Source organism: Vicugna pacos, chromosome 16 (genome assembly GCF_048564905.1).
Source record: "Vicugna pacos chromosome 16, VicPac4, whole genome shotgun sequence".
In the NCBI taxonomy this organism is placed as follows: Eukaryota; Metazoa; Chordata; class Mammalia; order Artiodactyla; family Camelidae; genus Vicugna; species Vicugna pacos.
Window position 1 is genome coordinate 4,857,020 of NC_133002.1, and position 23,697 is coordinate 4,880,716.

The following is a 23,697-nucleotide window of genomic DNA, read 5'->3' on the forward strand; positions in this document are numbered from 1 at the left end:
GCGTCCCGCGCTTTTGTTTTTCAGAAGCAGTACAAACATTAAGATCCTAGACACCAAAGATCAGCACACCAAATTTCTTCCAAGGCTTTAAGTCGCTGGATGATCACTTTTTGGCCTTTCTAAATTAGCCGACTACCAGCCACCTGGGGTTAATTTGGAGGACTGACACCACCGATAGGAGGCAACCGATTGGGACAAGTCCTTTAAGAGCAAAATTATGACAGATTAGAAGGAAATACTAATTCTTGCCATCTCCCGCTTCCCTCGTGCGTCCCAGGTAGCAGCAACATGTCTTCAATTCATCTTTTGGCCAAAATCTGGCGCCAGGTTTCAAACATGTTTTCGCTGGCCGCCACCAAAGTGAAGCCGCCAAGGGAGGGGTCTGTCCCCCACTGATCCTTCGGGGATGGAAACTGAGCGAGGGGAGTCTGCAGAGAGACAGCAATCCCCCACCCAAAGCCACTTTGTTTGCTCGGACCCACAGCCTGGAAGGCGCGCTTAGACCCAGAAGAGTTCGCTCCCATCAATGGACACTGAGCGCTCTCGGTGCCGGGGGCCCGCGGTGCCGGCGCTCTAAAAGCCCTCAACTGCCTGAAAAAGAGGCGGGCGCCAAACAAGCCGGGGAACTTACCCAGTTTCTTCCACATGGCGAGGTGACAAGCAAGGAAGCCTTTGCGGATGGCAGCGCACACCTTCGCCGGCTCCGACGAGGTGAAGCCCTTCTGCTTCTTGATGAAACCCCACAAGTGCTCGCGGGCAAACTGTGCCGCCTCCCGCCCGCCGTGCCCGTCGCACACGGCGAAAAAGGCCACCGAGGAGCGGCGGCGGCAGCAGCGGCCGGGAGCCGGAGAGGCCCCGGCGTCCGGCGGAGCGTCGCGAGCCTCTCGTGCTGCCACCGCTGGGCCTTTCCCCGAGACTTCGCTGCCAGGAAGAGCCGGCGGCGACGGCTGCGGAGGCGACGGCTGAGCCAGTAACCGCCGCGGCGAGGGCTTTTCTTCGGCCGCCGGCTCGGGCTCCACCACGATCTGGGTAACGTCCTCCATGTACTTCCTCCCGCCCTGGTCGGAGAAGACGCTCACTCCCAGCGAGTACAGCCCCGCCATGGCCGGCTGGCCGAGATCCCGCCGGTCCCACGCAGCCCGCCGAATCCGGCGGCGGGAGACACACTCGGCACTAGCCGGCCAACTATTGTTTATCTTCGACGACGCCGGGAAGGGGGAGGGGGCGGTCCCGGAGGGGGGGCGCGCGATGTCGGGACTTGTCCGCGAGAGCTGGGCCGGAGCGCCCGGGCAAGCCGAGCCCAGCAGGTGCGCCTGCGCAATGCGCCTCCCCCGCCTGCCCGCGCCCACCACACAAATCAGACGTTCTCCTCGGCTGACGTCACTTGGCTCTCTGGGCCTGACCAATCCGGAGTCGAGTTGGAGCGAACCCGCCCTCCGCCCCCAACTGTCGCTCCTCCCTTCAACGGCCGCGCTCCCTCCTCCCAGCGCGGGCGCAAGGCCCGCGCGCAGCCCGGGCGGCTCTACCCTTGCAGTGGGCGCTTTCGCCCTTCGGCATTTCGGCCGGTGCTAAACGTTCATCAGACAACTTGATCTGTCACCTGTTTGCTCAGTCCCGGGGAGCGTATTGCAGCCTGCTGCCCAGGGCGTTCCGCTGCTCTCCTTGCAGGGAAAGCCGTGTAGGCTCGGGCCTCCCACGAGCGTGGAGAATCTGGAGGGGGAAAGACTTTGCATTCCTTGAAGTGAAATGGCGGGAAACCTCACTTTGGAAGGTCGTTTGTGAGCAGGCTGGGAAAAGCGTGTCACTCTTGAACTAGATTTGGGGGGCATGGATCCGGCTGGGACTTGAGAAAGGCAATCCAGCTTGTGTTAAGAAAACTTGGGAAATTTCTAGCTTCGGCTGCACAGTCTCGATTCACATAACTAGGTATGTCAGAGACTTTAAAGGGTTATTTTCTAAACTAACTTTTGACAGTTATTTTCAGCTTTCGTTAAAAGTAGTACTATCTCCGACGAGCCCTGGGTGCAGCATTTTACTCCTTCGGCGACATCACTTCAATTTACCACTTGAAAATAGCATGCAAAAACTGCCCAGCGCTCCACTGATCCAACAGTTTGGTTATCTTCGCCCAGTAGGTTACAATCTTAAGCTCTAAAAGCTTTGCACGAATTTCCACGACATTAAAATTAAGTCTCAGAGTGGGCAGGTTAGTATGTTCTCAGCAGCAAATGTACTTGTAGTGAATCAACTTAAAGTTTACTTTTTCAGTTTTTGGTCACTTCACCACCCACTCTCCTATGTTCTCTTTTCTGTACAAACTTAGAGATGGTCAAATGGAATCATACTAGTACTAAAATGGGAATGGGAAAAATGTTCATACAATTGACACAAGAAATAGAAACAGAAAAAAATCCTTATACCAATAGGAACATAAATAAGCAAAATCAGCTCAAAATGTAGAAAATCTAAATAGATCAATTAAACTAAAAATGCAATAAAGATATTTCCCCACACTAAAATGCACTAGATCAGGCGATTCCAGAGGGTAAAAATACTTGGGAATAAAAAATCCCAACTTGTTTTGAAAGATTATCATAATCCTGTTATTAAAACCTAACAATTGTAACACTAGAAGGAAATCTATAGACCATATTTTATAACTGTAAATGCGAAACACCTAAATGAACTATTAGCAATTCTAATCCAGTAGTCTCCTTACCACAAGACCTGCAGGAGAGAACAGGTTGTGTAGCTCTGTTACTGATCTTAAACAGCTTACCCACCTGCCCTTCCCCTCCTAGAGATTACAAAAAGATAATTCCACCACACTCTATAATCCTTTTCACTCAGTCACAACCGGTAGCCTCCAGGTCATTCGTCATTACCCTGATTAACATCTCTATGCTACCCTCTACTTCTATTAAACTGATTCACTACCCTGCTCATCACCATCCATCCTAACCATTTCACTCCACCCTTTAGATTTCAACATCTGTTATCAGCTATTTCCTCTTTATTCATCACTTCTTCTCTAAAGGTTCCTGTTGACTTCCTGTTCCAACTGAAAACTGGTTTACTGCAGAACAAAACTACCTCCCTTAGAAACTTTTCAAGTACTAGAGATTATTTTTCCTCTCAAAGATATTCTTATCTTCAAACCTGCTCCTCATCTTGCCTCCATTTCTCTTCGTCCTTCCAAAGTCCAAACTTTCTTAAAGTTAATGCCAACTGCCACCACACCAAGATGCTCTCGCCTATGATCCCTGGTAACTCCCCCTTTGTTCATGGCTGTGTCCTCCTTTCTCCCACTACTTTTTAAATTTTATTTCTTTTTTGTTTGTTTGTTTTTAACATTTTTTATTGAGTTACAGTCATTTTACAATGTTGGGTCAAATTCCACTGTAGAGCACAATTTTTCAGTTATACATGAACATACATATATTCATTGTCACATTTTTTTTCACTGTGAGCTACCATAAGATCTTGTAGATATTTCCCTGTGCTATACAATATAATCTTGTTTATCTATTCTACATTTTGAAATCCCAGTCTGTCCCTTCCCACCCCCATGCCACTACTTTTTTTAAATTGAAATATAGTTGGTTTACAATGTTGTGTTAATTTCAGGTGTACAGCAAAGTGATTCCATTATACATATGAATATATTCTTTTTCAAATTCTTTTCCATTATAGATTATTACAAGATATTGAATATAGTTCCCTTACTATACAGTAGGTCCTTGCTGTTTATTTGTTTTATACCTAGTAGTGTGTGTATGTTAATCCCAAACTCCTAATTTCTTCCGCTATTCTTCTCGCCTCAGCCACTTTATTTTTCAAAATGTTGTCCACATTTGCCATCCACACTCCGGTTTCTCAGTTCCTCATCCTCCTCTTCATGGTGATGTGCCTTGCTACCATTAAAGCCAGTCCCTCTGTTGGTGTTCTACACACCTCACTCCTGGAGATCTTTGCTCCACCAATTATCCTTTCTTGCTCCTACCTCATCAATGTCTCTTTCTCTGTGGGGTTATTTCCATCTTTGTACAAACATGTTCTGGTTTCTATTTTAACAAACAAAATTACCTGTTCCCTTATTCTACCCCATTTCTCTGATCTCCCTTCCAAAAAAGTTTTTTTTGAAAGAGTTGTCTCTATCTAGATTCTTCTTCCAATTCCTACTTAATAACTCATTCCAATCAAGCAACCATCCCTGTATTGCTACTAAGACTGTTTTTGTGACATAACCAGACTGCTCTGTTTCCAAAGCTAGTGATGACTTTTCTCTTCTCACTGACTTGTTTCAGCTGAAGCTAAGAGTGGAACCACTATTTCCTTCTTGAAACCTAGCAAGTCAAACCATTGCTTCCTTCTTGAAACTGTTCTCTTGGCTTATAAGAGACCACACTATTCTGGGTTTCTTCCTATCTCATTGACGGACCACGCCTTCTCATCCTCCTTTGCATATTCTTCCCCAGCTAGACCCCAGGTTGTTGGGAGTGCCCAGGGCTTTGTCATGGGCTCCTTTCTTTTCCTATCCCCTCTCCCCAGCCCATAGCTCTAAAAACAACCCACTGATGACTCCCAAATTCCTATCTCCAGTCTGAACTTCACCTTGAATCCCAGACTCTATGTGCAACTACACACTTGACAGTTCCACACAGATATCTAACGGTCATTTCTTCTTAACATGGTCATAACAAACTCTTGATTTCTTCTTTATATCTAAGTTGTTGTATACCCTTGGATCTATTTCTGTGTTAACTATTTCTTGTTTTTTCTGGTTTTTTTGTTGTTGTTTTGGTGGGGATGGTAATAGATTTACTTATTTATTTTTAGAGGGGGTACTGGGGATTGAACCCAGGACATTGTGTATACTGAGCATGCACTCTACCACTTGGGCTATACTCTCCCCTTGTGTAAACTATTCTTATTCACTAATTTGTTAATGTGGAAGTCATATCTTGCTTTTTATAATTATTGAGTTCAAAATCTTCAAACATGTACTGTGAGAATTAATCTTAGAAGAAAAATAAAACTCTAATTTATTTGCTATTGTTTCTTCTGATAGCTATAAATATCCATAACATCTACTGAGCGGTAGTCCATTGCTCATCTGTTACAGCCACTCTGTGTATTCAGAACTTGTGAGATTACTGTTTCTCAAGAGGCTAAATTCTATAACCCTGCCTTTACTCTGACCCTGTTGTTTTTGCAACTCAATACTTAACAAAATAATCAGTCTAATCTGGCTACCACTGTCACATTCATTGTGTGCAAACGTAAATTGGTATGAGACACAAAATTAGAATCACTGCTGCCGGAGTCCCAAAGGTGTCAAACCTGTACGTGTTCTTAATTAGCCATGGAAATTCAATCTGTCATGTTTTCTGCAGATAACTGGTTTTGGAGTCATTAGAGTGGAAAGAATATTCATACCTTCTCTCTTCAGATAGCTCTACTTCCACACTCAGCCTTTTTTTCCGAAAGATATCTGGGCTACTCTTGGATTTATTGCTTTTCCTTGATGAAAGATTCTGGTTTTTTTTTTTTTCTCATTTTCTGAAAAGTTAAACAAAAGTTACTTGTTTAAATAATTTGGGAAAAGCAATTTTTTTCCTTGAGGTACTGTGTATTTACTTTTACTCAGCAGTACTGCTTACTATATACTTCAGTTGGAGGTTTTAAGCTCCAAATAGTGTGCCCTTCAGAATTAGAGACGAAAGCAGAGACCATCTTTAAGATGAAACTAATAAAGTTTAAACATTGCATTTGTTTTCAGGTGCTAACGTATTCATTCTTGTTTCTGAGCTAGGGTAGGAGCAGATTATTTTAGAATATTCACTGTCTCCTCTGTGCTGAACTGGAAGGCATAGGGTTTTTTTTTTTTCCTTACATTTTCTTCCATCCAGTCTGTGGGTGAACTTAGAAGGGACTTCAGAACTGACTTTTAATGGTAAACTATTAAGTCACCTCTTTTATTTTATTTTGGGGCTGGGTGGTAATTAGATTTATTTGTTCATTTTTAGAGGAGGTACTCTGGATTGAACCCGGGACCTCCTGCATGCTAAACAAGTGCTCTACCACTTGAGTTATACCCTCCCTGCTTAAATCACCTATTTTAAAGAGAAGCTTGTATTTTTAAATGAATATTGAACACATAGCAAGAACAGTTAATACTTACAGTTTGCTTTTGATTGAATCCTTTTACTTTTTTCCTGGGATATTGTCTTATCAAAAAATCATGGGTTTTTTCCCTCCAGCATGTGCTTTCACAGAAAAACCTATTTCACTTTCTAGCTGTTTAACTTAGTGCAAGTTATTTAGTACTACCTCCTAAGTTGTAAAGAAAAAAGAGACAGTGCATGAAAAATGTCTAGTATAGTATCTGCATACAGTAAGCACTCAATAACTTTGCCTCTTAGTCTTATTAATGATTGATTTGTAGTAAACTTCTTAATTAAATTTTCTCAGTAGTTTTATTTTTCACCCTACTCTCCTGTAATCTGCCCTCTATCCCCTTTACCTTCCCAAACCAACTACTTCTTACCTTCTAATTACCAAATTTAGTTCCAATTCTCTTGCTCACTGACCTCTCAGCTTAATTTATAGCTTTCACCACGCATATACATATGTACTTTAAAGGTAAATATTAAAATAAAATGTTTTAACTTACAGTCGCATATATTCATTTGCCAATCTTTTGATGTAGGGCCAAGACCTTTACTTTGAAAGTTGAGTCCATTGTTTGGAGTTTAGCATCCCTCCTCCTTCCATAAACCACATCAATAGTGTATCACCTAGGACTTTCAGTTTTGACTTCTTTAAAAAGGAACCAGAATTTAAAAACTGAGGCACAGTGCTCTCAATGCAGAATTCTTCTGAGTTTTATGACTTACCCACCCCACCATCCACCTTTTACAGTAGTGTGTCTTACCCAAACCTAATTCACCACAGTTTTTTAAATTGACTTGCCTTTATTAAATCTTTCTATAGGGTTCAATTTAATTTTCTTAAAGAGATCTTCTTTTTCTTTTGCTCATAGTTTATCATACCCTACAACATTTAATTAAATTTGTAATTAAACAAGAACAACTGGAACAAACAGGTTTGTGGACCAACATTGACTCAACATGTAGAAGCAGGCGTGTCTGGATGTATCAGAAAATCAAAGTCTAGCCCTGAAGTTTTAGCATGGCATCGGGCATCAGTATCTTTTTCAGAAGCAAAAGAGAGCACTGATTAATCAGGTAAATCATTTCAGTGGTGTTTGGTGGAAAGAGTTTCTACTGTGTAATTATACTTGGGAGGACTTTCATGAAAAATGAGGTGAAGAAGTCAAAGAATTCATAGATAATAACTGAGACTATCTTTGTAATGAGAATAATACAGCTTACTCTGCTTACTTACATGCAATAAACTAAAAATTAAATAAAATGTTTTAATACTCTCATAGTAGACATTTTGTGTTTTCCTGTTCAGCATTCATTACCCCTTCTTTCGGTAAAATGATGCAGTAATTTTCTTCTGGGAAGTTACTCCCTCCCCTAGTCCCAAGCAGTCACTGGGTAGCACTGGTCCCCCAGCTCTAGGAGAGGACCCAGATTGGGTTAAGCCGGTCAACATATTCCATCTCTATGGTCTTAGCGATGGGTTCATTAATGGACTCCTCATCAGAAGCCAGGGAGGTATGAGGAGATGTTTGCTGGACTTCTGGGAGAGAAAAGCTTCTCCCTAATAATGGAGCTACTAGAAGAGACTCTCACCTCAGGATCTGGTGTCTACAAATGTGAAGTTGGGACTGCTACGGCCATTCTGCTACCTGGTTGGGAATCAGTCTGAAGAAGTAGCTTAACATCTGAGGAAGAAGATCTGGGAACTAGGTCCTGGTGACATTATTTGAACTTTGAATAATGTCATGACTATCCCTGGACTCACCACTGGTCTTTTCAGTTTCCCTTTTAAATGAAACCAGTTTGCCTTGAATTTTTCTTCGCTTGCAGCGTAAAGAATCTTCACTGACAAAAGTAGAAAGCTCTTGTTCCTCCCCAGTAGGGAACTTAGGATGGCCTGTAACTAGCACGGTTGGTCTTGTTTGTCTGGGCTCTGAACCCTCCTGCATTCTTCTGTGTTGCAGGGTTTCTCTCATCCCATGTGGTTTGTTTTGAGATTCTGCTTCTTTGTGTTCCTTTTTTTGTTGTTTTTTGGTGGATGGAGGTAATTAGGTTTATTTGTTTATTTATTTTTAATAGAGGTAGTGGGGACTGAACCCAGGACCTCCTGCATGCTAACCATGAACTCTACCACTGAGCTACACCTTCCCCCTTTGTGTTCCTTTTTGATATGTCCTAGTTTTTGCTTATGTACTAATTCAAATTTCAGTTTTTATATACTGAGACTTTATTTATTGGTTTATGTATGGCAGGAAATTGTTTCATATGTTTACTGGTTTTCCCCTCCCAGAAATTCCTATTACCTCAAGACCCTTCCTTCATTCATAAACTCATAAAATCATTTAGAGTTTATACCTCAGGAAAAAGATGTTAGAGGGAAAAATGAAAGTTAAATATTCAACTTTTTTGTTTCAAAAGCCTTGGTATGTGAAAATATATAATTTATTAGAGCCAGTTTTTGTGTGTAGTGATGGTGATAAAGACTTTACAAACTTAGAAGACAACATATGTAAGGATGTTCATTGTACCATTGTTTGCAATAGGAAAAATTGAAAACATCCATCAAAAATGAAATAAATAAGGGGGAGGGTATAGCTCAAGTGACAGAGTGCTTGCTTAGCATGCACAAGGTCCTGGGTTCAATCCCTAGTCCCTCCTCTAAAAATAAATAGACCTAGTTACCTCCTCCGACCAAAATAAAATAAGTAAATAATACAATAATAAACTTAAAAAAACATAAAGCTAAAAAAAATAGAATAGATAAGAAAATGTGGTATATTCATTATGACTGTGACAGCAGTTAGAAGGAATGTCCTTTTAGGAATAGTGTGTCAGACATCGTTTGACCGATCAACCACTCCAAACCCCTTTCTTCATTTGCCATCTTCTCTGTAGAGGATAAAAAAAGCTCAGCACTCCCTTTCCTCAACTCCACTGCACCTGAGTCTTGGAATAATAAAGATCAGTGAAATAGAAATAGAAGTTTGTTGGGGGATTCTGGAGACAAAGGTAGCTGGCACTGCCTTTTCCCCCAGCGTACAACCATGAAGGAAATGCCAAGAGAAATATGGAGATTCTGGTCCTGACATTACCAAGCCATGGAAAAAAATACCAACTGCTATTTACTTCTGGAGTATTTTTTACGTGAGAAAAGAAATCCGTGTTTGTTTATGTTACACTTGGTTGAATTTTATACTATTCTCAGCCAGAAGCATTCCTAACTGGTACACTGTGTCAATATGGACACATCTCAAAAAAAGTTAGAAGATATAAAATGAAAAATATTAAATGAAAACATTGATATGGCCATAGTACACTGTTTATACAAATTTAAACACTTTTTTTTTTTGTCTTTCAGTCAAGGAAGTCTTTATTCAAAATAACACCATGGGAAAAGATACCACAGGTCAGACTCTGTTCTGAGGAAAATAAAACAATACTATCTTTTGCTGGTAAGGAGACTTAAGGGTTGGTATTAAATCTCCATATATGGTAATGTGTACTTTTTTATACATATAGTTATTGAAGTATAGTCACCTTACAATGGTGTGTCAATTTCTGGTGTATAGCACAATGCTTCAGCCATACATGTACATACATATATTCATTTTCATAGTCTTTTTCACCATAAGTTACTACAAGACATTGAATATAGTTCCTTGTGCTATATATTATTATATTTATATTATTAAAGTAGTATAATTTGGATAGTATATAGAAAATATAAAGTAATTTAATGTGTCTAAAATCTAAAAAGTGTACTGGGAGAATACCAATATATCATGGTAGTGATGGCCTTTGCAGAGAGGAGATGTAATGGGACTCTGGGTTGCATCACGAGAGATAAAGGTACATCAAATTCATCTGTGATATTTTATTTCTTTTATTTAAAATAGAGCAAAAAAGTATGACAAAAATGTTAACAATCTGCAATCCTTGGTAGTGAGGACACAGGTGTTCATTTTATTATTTTCTATATTTTTCTGTATTAAAAGAAAAGTTCTCAAGGAGAAGGAGTAAATGATTCTACTATCTGTTTGAGGAGGAGAACTAAAGGAGAAGCTAAAAAGCTTAGATACCGTGTGTCCGAGAGACCATTATCCTGTGCCTGGCCCTCTCTGCAAGCTAAGCCTGGGGGTGGTCCATTGAATTCCTCCAGATTGTTTGATATCAGATGCAACAGGGAGTATGCCTCATTTTCTTGGGAAGGCAGTCACCAGCCTCTAAGCCTTATTCCTAGCACGTTGAGGCATCAGGAGGGTAGAAATGGCTGCTTTGGGGATTTGGAAAGATGCATCCACAGGATCCAGAGTGCCATGAGAAACAGCAGAAAAAGCAATCTCAGCAGATGCCAGAGCAAACGAATAATGACTTATGACCAGTAACCCTTTTTACCACTCAAAGTTCTAAGTATGGGAGACCCTATATGGAATGGAATCAGCCCATCTGAATAATTTGAAGGAACATCTCATTTTTTAAGATTATTTTTTCATTAACTTGGGGAAGTGGGGTTATTAAATATAAATTTCTTAATTATAAAAAATAAGTTTACGTTTCTTGCCAACCTGAGTTTGTACACTCCCTACATTTGGATGTCTTTGATTTCCTTCAGGACATTTTTTTGCAAAATATTAGGAAAGTCTGTGTGATGTGCTCTATAGATTCTTGTTTTCTTTTACCTTCCCCCCCATCTTAAGCATTATATGCTCTAATTTTTGCATTTCCTTTAATAGATAAGTCACTTTCTTTCGATGCAATTGGAAAGGAATTTTTAAAACTCTTTTTGGGAATCACTATCTGAAAACAGAGAGTCAACAAATTGAACATCACTTTGATAAACCCACTATAATTACTACTGTGGGGACTGGGTCAAGAAATAAAATGTGCCATGACAAGGACCATGTCAGATCTATAGAAAAGGGTCATCTCTGGGATCAAATCCAGAGTATTCGAGAAATGTTTGGTTACCAATCTCTTCATTCTTTGGGAACCCAGGCTTCCCAGATCAATCCTTGAGCTAGACACAGGTATCCTAAGTGTGGTCCAAGGTATGCGTGTCCTGTGCAACTGCCCCAGAACACTTCTACTTATAACCTATTGGCCGGATCTTACTCACGTGGCCACAGCTAACATATAGAACGCTGGAAATGAATTCCTTTTTCTTAAAGGGCCATGTGCCCAGATAAAAACTACAGTGGCTTATGCCAAATCTCTCACGACAACATAAATTTAAAAAGATTTGTTATACAAATACAGGGGTATCTCATGGAACCAGAACGCAGGAAGCCTGGCCCAGCCTGATGAGGACCTTGAATAGGGACTTGTCAGGAATCAAGACCATTGTTCTTTTTATCTTACCAGGAGCATAAAAGTCCTCAACTGTCAATGCCTTTCTCAGCCGACTAGCCCTTTGCTTGCTCATCAACACACATTCACTCGGCAAATACGTACTGAGCTCTTAGCAGGGACTGGGACTGTTCCAGACATGGGCATAGAGAGAGGAATCAAACAGACAAAAACACATATCCCCAAAACAGTCATCCAAGCCCCTCGAGCCTCTATGTCCTTTCAGTTCCAAGGACCCACAATTTTTGGACTTCCTGTTTCTATTTCTCAATTCCAATTCTTCTACAGGATTAAGTAGGGGTCTTAAAACTCCAAAGAAAATTGGTTTCAGGTTGGAGCGGCACGTGCTCCTGACCTAGTATCAGCAGAGGCCACCGCTAAGCCTCAGATGCAGTGAAAGAAAGTTCTGGAGTCCAGCCAGACCACTTTTCTGACTTCTGTGTTCCAGGTGCCCCTCAGCTGTGCAGGAAGAGTTGTTTCTGAGGTTTCAGGTTGAGGCCTGGGAGCTGGGAGTCGTCGTGACAGTGGTAAAATGGCTAGGCTTCATGCAAAACATGGAGAAAGAGAGTTCAAGTCAGTATCTGCTGGAAAACTGAAGTATAAATCCAAACAGACAGTGCAAATAAAATGTCAGTGTGCAGGGGACAGGCTGAGGCACCAAAAACAGGTATGAGGAAGTGAGACAAACAGGAGGCAACAAGATGAGCGAGCAAGTGTGGAAGGTTTATTATTCAAACTTAAATCCAGAGGAAGGGCAGACATCAGGACTGGTTGATCCAGTGTTGCAGTGATGTCATGAGATCCAACCCCTTCTTCATCCAAAGTTAGAAGAAGGCTGTCTGCAGCAGTCAACTTTACACGCTTCCCCAGTGTGGTGAGAGAAAAAGAATGGCTTTCAACTACTCTTTTTCAAGTGGTGAACTTTCCTAGAAACCTTCAGCAAACCCTTAGTATAGGCCAGCCACTCAAGAAGCTTGTCTGTGAATGGAAGTGGGGAAAGAAGTAGCTGAGGGATCAAGGGAACAATCTGTTTTTAAATAGTGAAGGGACAGGATCATTTTTAAAATGCTGACAGCAAAGAGGCAAAAGAGTAAAAGGTAAAAGAGGAGGGCGGGGTGGGAATGAGGCTGGTGCCTGAGAAGAGGTTATTAGGTAGAGCAGTGTTTTTCAAACTTTAACATGCGTGTTATTCACCCGGGGATCGTGGAGTCGCCTGCGGGGTTCTATTAAATGCATATTCTGACTCAGTAAAGTGTGGGGTGGGGCTTAAGAGTCTATATTTCTAACAGGTTCCTAGGTGATGCAAGTGCCGCTTGTTGTGGGCCCCATTTTGAATAGTAGGAATTTAGAGCGGTGGTTCTCAGACTTCAGTGTGCATCAGAATCACCTTGTGGGCTTGTTTCAGACAGGTTTCTGGGACCCACTCCCAGAGTTTCTGATTTAGTACATCTAGGATGGGGCACAAGAATTTGCATGTCTAACAAGCTCCCAGGTGCTGCTGATACTGCTAGTCCAGGAATCACATCTAAGATTGATTTAGAGTACAAGTGGAGAAGATCACCTTAGAAGAGTGATACCTTCACTATTGAAAAGATAAAATGCAGAGTTCGGAGGTTTCAGACTGACAGGGTTGCAGATAAGTTTGGAGGTTTGTCGGGAGGTAGGATGCTGAGGAATTTACTGCCCAATGGCCTGTATCTTCTCAGTGACGTAGAAGTGGAATCATCAGCTGAGAGCGAGGGAGATGCTGATGACATAAGGAACTATAAATATTAGGTGAAGGCTTACTGCCTTCCAGTTAGCTCTTCTCATAACACCACACAAAAAGTCAATTTGTTTTGTTATGTATTAAAGGAGCGTTTTGCAATTAATTCATCGAGACAAGTTGACCAGGAAATTATGTGGTACAGTGGAAGAATTATTAAGATTTTCCTATGGCTGGTAACTAGAAACACTTGCTTTGGAAATTTCCAAGCCCAAATCTTGTTGATTATGTGCTTTGATGTAGAAATTTAGGAATTCAATTGGTGTTTGTTTGTTTGTTTGTTTTAATGGAAGTGCTGGGGATCGAACCCCAGGCCTCATGTATATTAAGCATGCCCTCTACCTCTGAGCTATTTTCCTCCCCCTCAATTGGTTTTAAAAAGCAGAATGGCATAGAATTTTTGAGGGGGTGGACTCTAGAAGAGAAGCTCTGGTTTCTAATCCTGCCTCATCACATACTACCGTGAAACCCTGGGCACGGGAGTTAACTTCCTTTAGCTTCGGTTTCTCACCAATGAGGACAATAATGGTACCCATCTCATAGAGTTGTTGGGAGAAATAAATGAGATAACGCAGTAAGTGCTTAGCACAGTGCTTGTCACAAATACTTCACCAAGTCAGTTTCTCTCTTTGAGTCTCACTTTGACAAGGGTCTTGTGAGGGGATTGGATTGTACCGATTTTAAAGCCACACTCATCTTCATCCATAATTCTAGGTGGCCATTCATGTGACGTTAAAAAAATATATAGTTGTTACTGTAATAACTAAAACTTATTTAACCATTTTTAGTGTGTGCTAGGCATTATTTTAAGCACTTTACACATATGAATTCAGCTGCCCCTCACAATAGCTCTGGGAGATGGGTTTTATTATTCTCCTCATTTTGTAGATGAGGAAACTGGCACCTGAAGGAAATAATTTGCTCAAGGTCACACAGAAAATAGAGTTTGATTCCGCACAATCTAAATCCAGGGCTATATTCTCAACCGCTTCAGAATATAGCCTCTTCAGGGCTCTGTAATGTGAATTCACTTCAGATTATGTGCCAAATAAGTGAATCAGAGGAGGCACCTGTCATTTGGTATTAGTGCCTTTTAGGATTCCGGATCTAGGATATGGTTTCAGGAACAAGCTCTTTCTGTTTTGGGTCAGATCCCAAGATGACCTTGGAGTGACCACTAGGGTGTGATATCAATTAACCAGATATTAGCTTTAAGCAAATTATTTCACATAAACCCTCAACAGTCTACTATTTAGATGCCAAATAATTTTTCTTATTTAACTGGACTGTTATGATACTTACATAGTATTTTATGCAGATTGAAAGATAATAATAGTTATTTGTTGAATGCCTATTTCATACTAATTCCCTAATAGCCTTAATACAACAGCTTTGAAAAGGTAAATACTAATACATCATTTAACAGATAAAAATCTGAAGTTAGAAATCTGCTGGAGGTCAAGAAAGTTTTCCTATTTCCTAAATTGTAGAATGAAAATAATTATTTTGAAACAAAGTAGTGTGCATTGAACTTTCACAACTTTGGGGGTCTGTCAATCTCCCTGGTAGGGATTTACCTTTAGTTTTTGAGGTGTTATTTTTATCTGGTTCTGGATAATTAATGATAATCTGGTTCAGCACTTTGTCTACTGCAGCAAAGAGAGGAGGAAACAAATCAATCAACAAACATAGAGTCAAATCCCCAAAGGACGAGTGACAATGTTATTGAGATCAGATCTGGGAAAAGATTCAGAAGATGAAGTGAGATGAGGATATGTAGGGTAGGGTAATTTCATAGAGATGATGGTAAGGAGTGAGGGAGGGGGTGCAGGGAGCTTCTCTGTTTAAAAGAAAGACATTTTCCTCCACCTCATCTGGCCATGGATTGATTTCCCTGCATTCATTTCAGAAGCTTGAATCTCATAGACTTTTCAGTGAGTGGCTCTTTTGGACACGTTCCATGGGATTGAGTACAATGAATTCTTCCTCCCTCCCCCACCCCCCTTTCGACAAACACACCTTCCTACTCAAGACTAAGTTCATCTGGTAAATACCTTGCCTTTTTGGGCAGGATAGTCTCTCAGCTGCTCCAGTTCTCTGAGGCCGCTGACTCTCAGCTCCACCCAATTCTCCAGTTTTATGACTGTTGAAATGGGAAAGTAAAAAAGAAAAGCTGAGATCGTCTAGGCTTTTCAGTCCTTTGGAGACTTGATCTGTTTTCTTTGGTTACACCCAGTTCCTCTTTCATTGGGCGAATAATAAATACACATTGAACATGTACCGTACACAGTGGCTTAGAAGTTATTGCATAATAGAGCCAAACTAGACCTGCTCCAGCATGACCACCCCAGCCCCCAGCCTGGATATCATGATACAGAATCCACTGCGACCTTATCTGAATATAGCTATATTCAGAATATCAGAGATACCTGAACAGTACACCAGAGTTTCGTCTCGAGACCAGCTGAATGAACTCACCCATCATTCTTGGATTTTACATCTCCTCATTTAGCTTCTATGTCTCCCACTCTTTTCCTCTCCTGTACTTCCAGACCAATGCCACTTTATTCTCTCTTTCCTGACTCATCCTCCCACTGCTCCCTTCCCTAAAAGACTTTTCCACTGTGCCTTTGGATATTTATTTCCATTATAAACCTACTCCTCCCCTTTCTCTTCTCCTCTATAACCTTCCCTCCCTCCCTTCTTGTTTTATCTTGAAAATCCGGCTTCCGGTGCTACTCTTTAGAACTTAGGGGACTCATGGTCTCCCATTATCTGCACATTGTAGGGGCTGGAGGGAATTCTGAATTTTCCTCATTTCCATTATCACCAAACCAGTACTCCCCTCAGATGGGTAAACATTTCTCTGCCACCTTCTTTCTCATCCACCAGTTTATGGTTCTTGTTTACATTTGTCAGAGCTTGTAGCTCTGAGTTCCTATCTGCCTCTATATTGTGCCAGCACCCTGATAAATGCAGTTTCCTTTGAAAGAAACATTAAACTCCATAACTCCACACTTCCATGGTTTATACAACTCAAGTGACAAGTATTTTCCCTCCAGGTCGACCAGACTCACACATGACCATGCTAAAAACTGCTCCATATTAGAAATCTTTGACTCCAGTGTACCTACCAGTCTCTATTTCCACCTCTACCAAGCCCTAACTTGTATTACTACTGTTCTCAGATCACACAGAGACATACAAGTTCTTTTCTTTTTAATCCAGATTTATTGAGGTTGGATGGACAAATAAAAAAGAGACATATAGGTTCTTGTTTTAATTGAAGTATGGTCAATTTACAATGTTCTGTTAGTTTCTGGTGTACAGCATAGTGATTCAGTTATACATCTGTATATGTATTTTTAATTATAGGCTATTATAAGCTACTGAATATAGCTCCCAGTGCTGTACACTAAGACCTTGCTGTTTATCTATTTTATACGTAGTAGTTTGTGTCTGGTAATCCCAAACTCCTAATTTATCCCTCCCTACTGCAGACATACAGGTTCTTTTTTTCTTTTTTTCTTTTTTTCACTGGAGGTACTTGGGATTGAACTCAGGACCTTGTGCTTGCTAAGCATGTGCTCTACCACTGAGCTGTCCCCAGTCCTAAACATTTTTTTCTTTTTTTTCCTTTTTTAATATAAATTCTTAATCTTTCTTCTTTTCCAGCCTGTCAGCCCCATTGCTGCCTTACTTCCTTCACTCTTTCTTTTTTCGTTTTCATATTCTTTTTCATTATAGGTTATTACAAGATATTGACTAGAGTTCCCTGTGCTTTACAGAAGACCTTCACTCTTTAGTTTCACCTCCATGTTTTATCACCTCAACTGCTCTCTCAGGAGCACTCTCACCTCCCTCACATCCCTTCCTTCTCCTGTCATCCTGGACATCAAACACCATCTCGAGAACAAATCCTATGCCGTCTTCTTAGCCCCTATACCAAGAATGATGAGGGATGCTGTGAGGATAAATGCCGCCTCAAATTTCTGGATCTGTAGACCCAGAGCAACACTCAAGAACCTCCTTCCTTGTCTTTGGTTGATTCCCTTCCTCTTCCATTCTTCTCTTCCACCATTCCATGCTTTCCCCGTTCACCTCGAGCCCCCTTAAATCCAAAGCTACTCCCTCTGTAGCTTACTCTTCACTAGTTTTTAGATCACTTTCACATTATGCATTTGTACAGATCTCTCTCGCTCTCTCTCTCTTTTTTGGTTTCTTTTTTATTTCTTTTTTTTGTGGGTTTTGTGTGTGTGTGTGTGTACAGATCGTCTTTCTTGGTCAGTTTTACTCATTTTTATTTTTCCAAAATATTTTACGTAATCCAAATTTCCAATATAATACATATTTCTTTTAACTTACATGTGCAGAATGACAGTGACTGAATCAGAGAGAAGAGCTGAGAAAAGGGATGGAAGAAAAAGCACATTGCTCCCCCTTTTGACCCATCAGTCTTCAGTTTGAGTTAATAATCCTTTTTTTTTTAATTTATTTTTTAAATTGAAGTATATTCAGTGTATAGTGTTGCATCAGTTTCTGATGTACAGCATAATGTTTCAGTCATACGTATACATCCATATATTCCTTTTCATATTCTTTTTCATTATAGGTTACTACAAGATATTGAATGTAGGTCCCTAATAATCTTTTTTCACTTAAGATAGTTTAAACTGGACTTCTGTCATGACCAGAAGTGTCTTAGTTAATATACCTATATCTTGTGAATGCTCTGTTTTTCTTCTCTGTCCCCTAACAATCACAGGCCCAATGTTTTCCCTTGTTATTCACATTTGAGTGAGGGTTAGTCTAGATCAGCAAACTATAGCCTGTGTGCCATATCTGGCCAACCACCTGTTTTGTTTTTACAGCCCACAAGCTAAAAATGGTTTTCCCATTTTTTAATGATTGCATTTTAAATGGTTATATAAATACCTACATAATAGCCTTGATTATGTCTCTTAGCCCACAAAACCTGAAATGTTTACTTATCTGGCCCTTTAAGAAAAACCTTGCCAACCCCTGATTTAGAAAGACATAATAATTGACTAAAAATATTGTGCATTTATTTTCCTTGAGCCACTCCCTATTTACCTGGCTGCTCTCGGAGCCCTTCATTATGTGGGTTTAAATAATCAGCTCAGAATGGCAGCTTCCTGAACAGGGTCGAGAGGAAGTTAAGAGTCATGGGCCATCTTGTCTAGAAGTTCGTCTTGGTAGACCTTTCCCCGTTGTTTGCTCAAACTACTGCCCATGTAACAGTTTTTGGTACCTGACTTTCTGTTTGGCTTGGCTTCTGCTTTAGGTACAGGTGTATAGCTTCCTTCTTGGCTGTTTTGTAAGCTGAGTTGCCTCAGGCGTTAGTTGCCCCTAAAAATATGGAAATTACTCCTAGTGCTGAGGCAAGCTACCTGCTTTAATAACATGTATGGTCAGGGAAAGACCCTTCCACTGGTTTTTCTGTTTTCAAGGCCTCCTTTTCTTTCCTAAATTGTGCAGTGGCCTTGAGTTGATCTGTAGTGTCAAAAGAAATTCCAAGTAGAAATGACCCCTATCCTTCCAAAAAACAGCTTTTCCTTGGAGACCTTATTTCTCTGATTAGTGAGGATTAGTGAGTATCTGCTAGGATTTCCTTTATTTAGTTTTCATGGTACTGCACTAGTCTCTTAAAAATTATGTGTATGAGTTTTAGCCTTACATTGAGTCCCAGGTGACCATTATCCAGCAGAAACATTTGTGGTATGCATCTATATCTCCCTTATATTGTTTCATCAATGACGCATATTCTCATCATTGATGTTAATTTTCCTTTGATTATTTAAATCAGTTGTATGAAGATAGAGGAGCAGGGATATATTTCCTTCACTCACACTCAATCATTGGGGGATAACAAAAATTCATTAAAGACTGAAAGTTTTTGTCAGACCACCAACTGAGACCCTAGAAACACACAGTTCACGTCCCAGCCATAAAGTCATGAATGACAATGGAGACAATATGAACTAATTCTTAGGAGAGGGACTGAGAAGTCTGGAGAAAAGGCATTGTTGATTGGCTCCTCTCATGCCAGGTGCAAGGTCCAGTGCTAAGTAGGAAAGATCAGCACTTCTCCCCAAATAGCCCGTGACGCTTCCCTTCCCCTCAGGTAGCAATGATGGATCAAGAACACATCCTATATGCAAGATAGATAAAAAACGGAACTAGAAGGGTCTTCTGGGGTTTGTTCCAGCCGGGGCACTTGTATAGAGAACTTGACGGTTACTCAAGTTATCGCCTTCTGTCCATGGTGCTGCTGTCAGTAAGCAGTTTTCTACCGCACAGCAGGCTAGTGGGATGCTCTTGATGCAATAGGTTCCAGTGATCCCTGGAAGTCTCATTGAAGAGAAGCACACACCTTAAAGATGACTGGGATTTTTTTACAGCAGAATAAGTCTAAGTCACACTGTGATGAAGACTCACAGTCTGACCTTGAGTTTGATGAATGCAGGACAAACTTTAAATAAAGACTGCTGCAGAGACATAGGACACATGAGAAGAAGCATGTTTAGGAATGAGCTTGCCTGGGGATCACCCTCCAGAATGGTGGAGTGAGGACCTCAGTGAACTCACCCTCCCACAAAAACAGCAGAAACACTGGCAAAAAAAACCCTAAAATCAACTGTTTGAACACTTTGGAAATTAACCAAAGCCGCAGAACAAACTGAAAACCATCTATCCAAGAGAAACAACTGAACTTTGGTTAGAAGGTGGGATCCGTGATATTTTAACTTGTGGATGGGATACTATTCCCATCCACCCTCCCTCCCCAGCTCAGTTTCTTGGTAGCCACAAAAAGCCAGCAGTCTCACAGCCAGTGGAGAGGACTGACCTCTTGTGGAGCTCAATTAAAAGCAACATCCCCAGAGCACAATCAATATTTTGTCTGAACTTGCAGCTCCCTGAAAAACCTCTGTTCTTAGGTAGTTGTGGCTATTGGATTTGACTCCGAATTTAGCTTGACAGAAAAAAATACCCTGCTCCCAGAGCTTTATCAAAACAACAGGCATCCACTGGCAACATGGCAGCTGCTAAGGCTACACTTTGAGTAGGGGTTAGCAAGAGACAGGCTGGGAATTTAAGAGCACAGCCTGGAGAACCAGGTAACTATAGGGGACTCTGAAAAGCCCTAGCATATTCCAGGGGATCTAAAAAGTTGTGTGAATGCGCAAGGCTGTGCTCATGCCCAGGAGAGACGCTGAGATGGAGAAGGTCCTAGTCACTAATTTCTGGCTGACTTTAAGGCTCTTTGCAAACAGAAAGTGAAAGCTCAGGCTGACTGGTAAACTGCCTAAAGTTTGAAGGCATGCCTTCTCACACAGATTCCCTTGGCAAAGGGTAGAAGACATAAAGACGTCCATAGTCAAGGATACCTCCTGTTCCTAATGAGTTTTAATTTTTCTTCCTAGGTTTAAGGAATGAGTAACAGGATCTAGGACCTCATACCCAGGGAGGGTAAAAAGCAGGGAATTATTCCTCTGGACACGTTCGAGGTGGGAAATGGAGAGTGATACAATAGTGTGAGGGTTCAAAAGGCACCCTGACACTGAGGCTGGGCCACAACCCCTGAACCTGAGAATCAAGTACACAGGGTGAAAGTGAAGAGCTCAGTGGTCTTTGCCTTCTTCTAACTCACCATGGAAATCTACTGGGGGAATCAAGAAAATCAGGGAGACAAAGGGCAAAGGGAGGGTAGGAATGAACTAGGGATCCTTGGGGATAAGGTCTGGACCATGCATTCTCTTCTCTCCTTGGAATTTTCGTATTTGTCATATCCCATCCCTGGAAGAAAACAATACCTATTACTGCATGCTCCTGCATGTGTCTGGGGCTCACAGAATCATTGGAGCTGTCAGAATAAGAATTAGGGGAAGAATAGGAAGAGGGGTGATATGTCAACATAGCCCCAGCAGTCTTGAGCTAATCTCCTCCCTGGTGGCTGCTCCCTTTGGGATGGCCCAGGATCCCCATTCACCCTCTGCTTCGTACCATCAAAGCCTCTTCTACTCTGCCTTGTCTGGGTCTGGATTCTTTTCTCTCCTCCCTTATCTGTCTCTGTTCTCTGAAGTAGTCTCCCATACTCACAACCATCAGTTTGTTCCCACACGTCCCCCGCCATAGTTCCTTAGAGGTACCAGGTGCCAAGATAGCTAAGCTCCTGAATAGAGGACTCAAATACCAATGATGAGTATTGAGTTCACCTGAAAGCAGAGTTGAAGACAAAGAATTGAGTGAAGGTAGTTTATTTGGAAGATGATCACAGGAGGGATAGAGAATAATGAAATAGAGAAGGAAACGATCACTCAAAGGTCATTATCGAGATTGTTGCTGTGGGTAACAGGAGCCAGAGCCTCCTTAGAAACTACAGAATGCCTCCCAGATGGTCCATCTGAAGGATGGGAGGTTGGGTTACCATCCACTCCCATTCTGCACTGGATGAGTTTGCCCTGCACTAACTTGTCTAGGGATCTAGCACCTCCTGTGGCACTGGAGAAAGTCCTGGGCCAGGATATGCAAGATGTACTGTACGGAGGCAGGGCCATGGTCAGTGCTAGGTGCATCTGGGCTCACACGGAACTGTCCACCATGGCTGCTTCTGAAAGCAGAGGTGGGTCAAGGAGACTTAATGTGAGAGCCCAGAGCATATGCTTTAGTCCCTTCCTCTGATTTTTAAAACTTTCTCGTCAGAAACCATTATTGATGACATAATTTATAGAGAATGTTTACTTGTGTCACTTCCTGTAGCTGAAATTTAAAAGTGACATTTGTGGTTGGCAGAGACTGAGAAAATACACTAATATTCTGCTACACCTAGGAAAGATCAGCAGGACGGGAGAAAAAGAAAAGGGCTAAAATGGGCTGCTGCTGACTCAGTAAAGGTCAAGTCACAAGTAATTTGCAGTTTCAAGTACTTGCATAAGTTTCAGATAATTTTTCTGTCTAAACCCAGAAACTAGATTTCAGTTTTACTTGTGATATTTCTCAAGAGAAGATTTCAGGGATCTGGTCTATAAGTGTTCTATGTCCAAGTTCATGGAGTGCTTCTCACCTTTGTGAAAAAGATTTCCAGTTTTTAGTTGCTACTCTTGTGGATGGGGAGAAACAGTCATGATTGATACTTTTTGCAAATAATATGGCACCTACTGAATTCTCACATGATACATGGGATTTTTGGTTTAGTGGTTTTCCTGTTGGTATGCATATTCTATGCTGTTGGAGAGTGGACATGCTAATTACTAACTTCCCATCACTTCCTAGCACCTGAACCTTACTCCATACACTCCCCAAACATTTTGCTACCACAGTTGCTAACAACTTGGATGGCATGATAACAAATATTTTCCTTTTAATGATTGTATCATGATTAATTTGGATGGAAGTAGAAAAGACAAGAGAAAACGTGGTGGAGTCATCAAACGCCCTTTTGGCTGGTTTGTGTAGTGAGTAGATCCAAGGCGAGGGTTTGATCACTCCCTGGACCCAATCTATTATTTCCAGTGACTTTATTGTAACTGGTTGTTATGCTGGAAACCATACTAGTTTTGTCCACCAGGGGGCGTTTGCAAAATAGAATATATAAAATTATGTTGCAAGATTCACTCTTGCCTAATTGGGAAATGAGCCAAAGTTATAAAATTGACATCCAATTTCAGAAAGAGTGTGCCCTTTTCTGAAGGAACCAGGCCCTTTGAGGATACTTCCAAGTACAAAAAAAGACATTACGTATGATCAGGATGTAAGAGAGATTTATGTTGCCAGTACCACAATGAGCTATAGACTCAGGTGTCACCTGTGTTCTAGGTCTCAGTACAAGAAGGACTTGATGACCCTGTTTTTTCTTAGGATTACAGGCGGGTTCTGTTTGGTTAGGAGTACCTGAGCTCCCCACTTCTCTCTTGGACATTAGGCATAATGCTTTGATCCAAAACAGAGAATTTGCTTATTACCTTGCAGAAATCCTCACCCACCCTGAGTGGACAGGATGGTACCAACAATGCACTTTTTACTTACCTCTAAGAAATCGACAAGAAAACAGGCACCTAGATCAACCTTATGCAGACCAGATGGGTGGTTTGTTTGTAGGATCCCCAAGTACTGAAGTACTTACTGCTTTTATCCACTTGGCATCTCTGCCATCACTTTCTTCTGATAGCAGGCTCACTCTCTAGGCAGGGAGAAGGCCAAGCTCGGCTAATCTTACAACATGTCACCCACGGGAGTTAGGCCACCAGAAGTCATGGGCATACGCAGATTCTGTCTCCCAGGAATTGCAATCTTGAATGGAGACACACAGAAATAGTTTAGAACGGAGATGCCTTATGGCAACATCCTAAAGAGAAGCTCTGGGAGATGACTATGCTGCTCTAATGTCAATTC

General features: G+C 41.3%; 2 protein-coding genes and 1 long non-coding RNA gene across 6 annotated transcripts in view; 1 reads left to right on the plus strand and 2 right to left on the minus strand.

Moving 5' to 3' along the window:
* Positions 1–1,326, minus strand: part of PPM1D (protein phosphatase, Mg2+/Mn2+ dependent 1D) — a 44,023-nt gene extending 42,697 nt beyond the window's left edge. Inside the window, exon 1 of one of the 2 annotated variants that reach the window (XM_006213309.2) lies at positions 632–1,326. In XM_006213309.2, coding sequence (XP_006213371.2) covers positions 632–1,103 — 472 coding nt within the window. In that variant the 5' untranslated portion in view covers positions 1,104–1,326. The remainder of the gene's footprint in view (positions 1–631) is intronic. The other variant, XM_031685219.2, reaches the window with a different exon arrangement.
* The window catches only part of APPBP2 (amyloid beta precursor protein binding protein 2), a 101,733-nt gene continuing 78,996 nt past the window's right edge, over positions 961–23,697 (plus strand). Inside the window, exons 1-3 of one of the 3 annotated variants that reach the window (XM_072940290.1) lie at positions 1,546–1,926; positions 7,046–7,250; positions 9,532–9,625. The gene's annotated coding sequence lies outside the window, so the exon portion shown is untranslated. Of the gene's footprint in view, positions 1,030–1,545; positions 1,927–7,045; positions 7,251–9,531; positions 9,626–23,697 lie in introns of those variants that run through there. The other 2 variants (XM_072940292.1, XM_072940291.1) reach the window with 2 other exon arrangements.
* LOC116283609 (uncharacterized) lies at positions 11,841–15,886 on the minus strand. Its single transcript, XR_012059976.1, has 3 exons — positions 15,763–15,886; positions 15,339–15,427; positions 11,841–12,060 (listed from the first exon to the last, which is right to left on the minus strand). It is a non-coding gene; the product is annotated as an uncharacterized lncRNA (long non-coding RNA).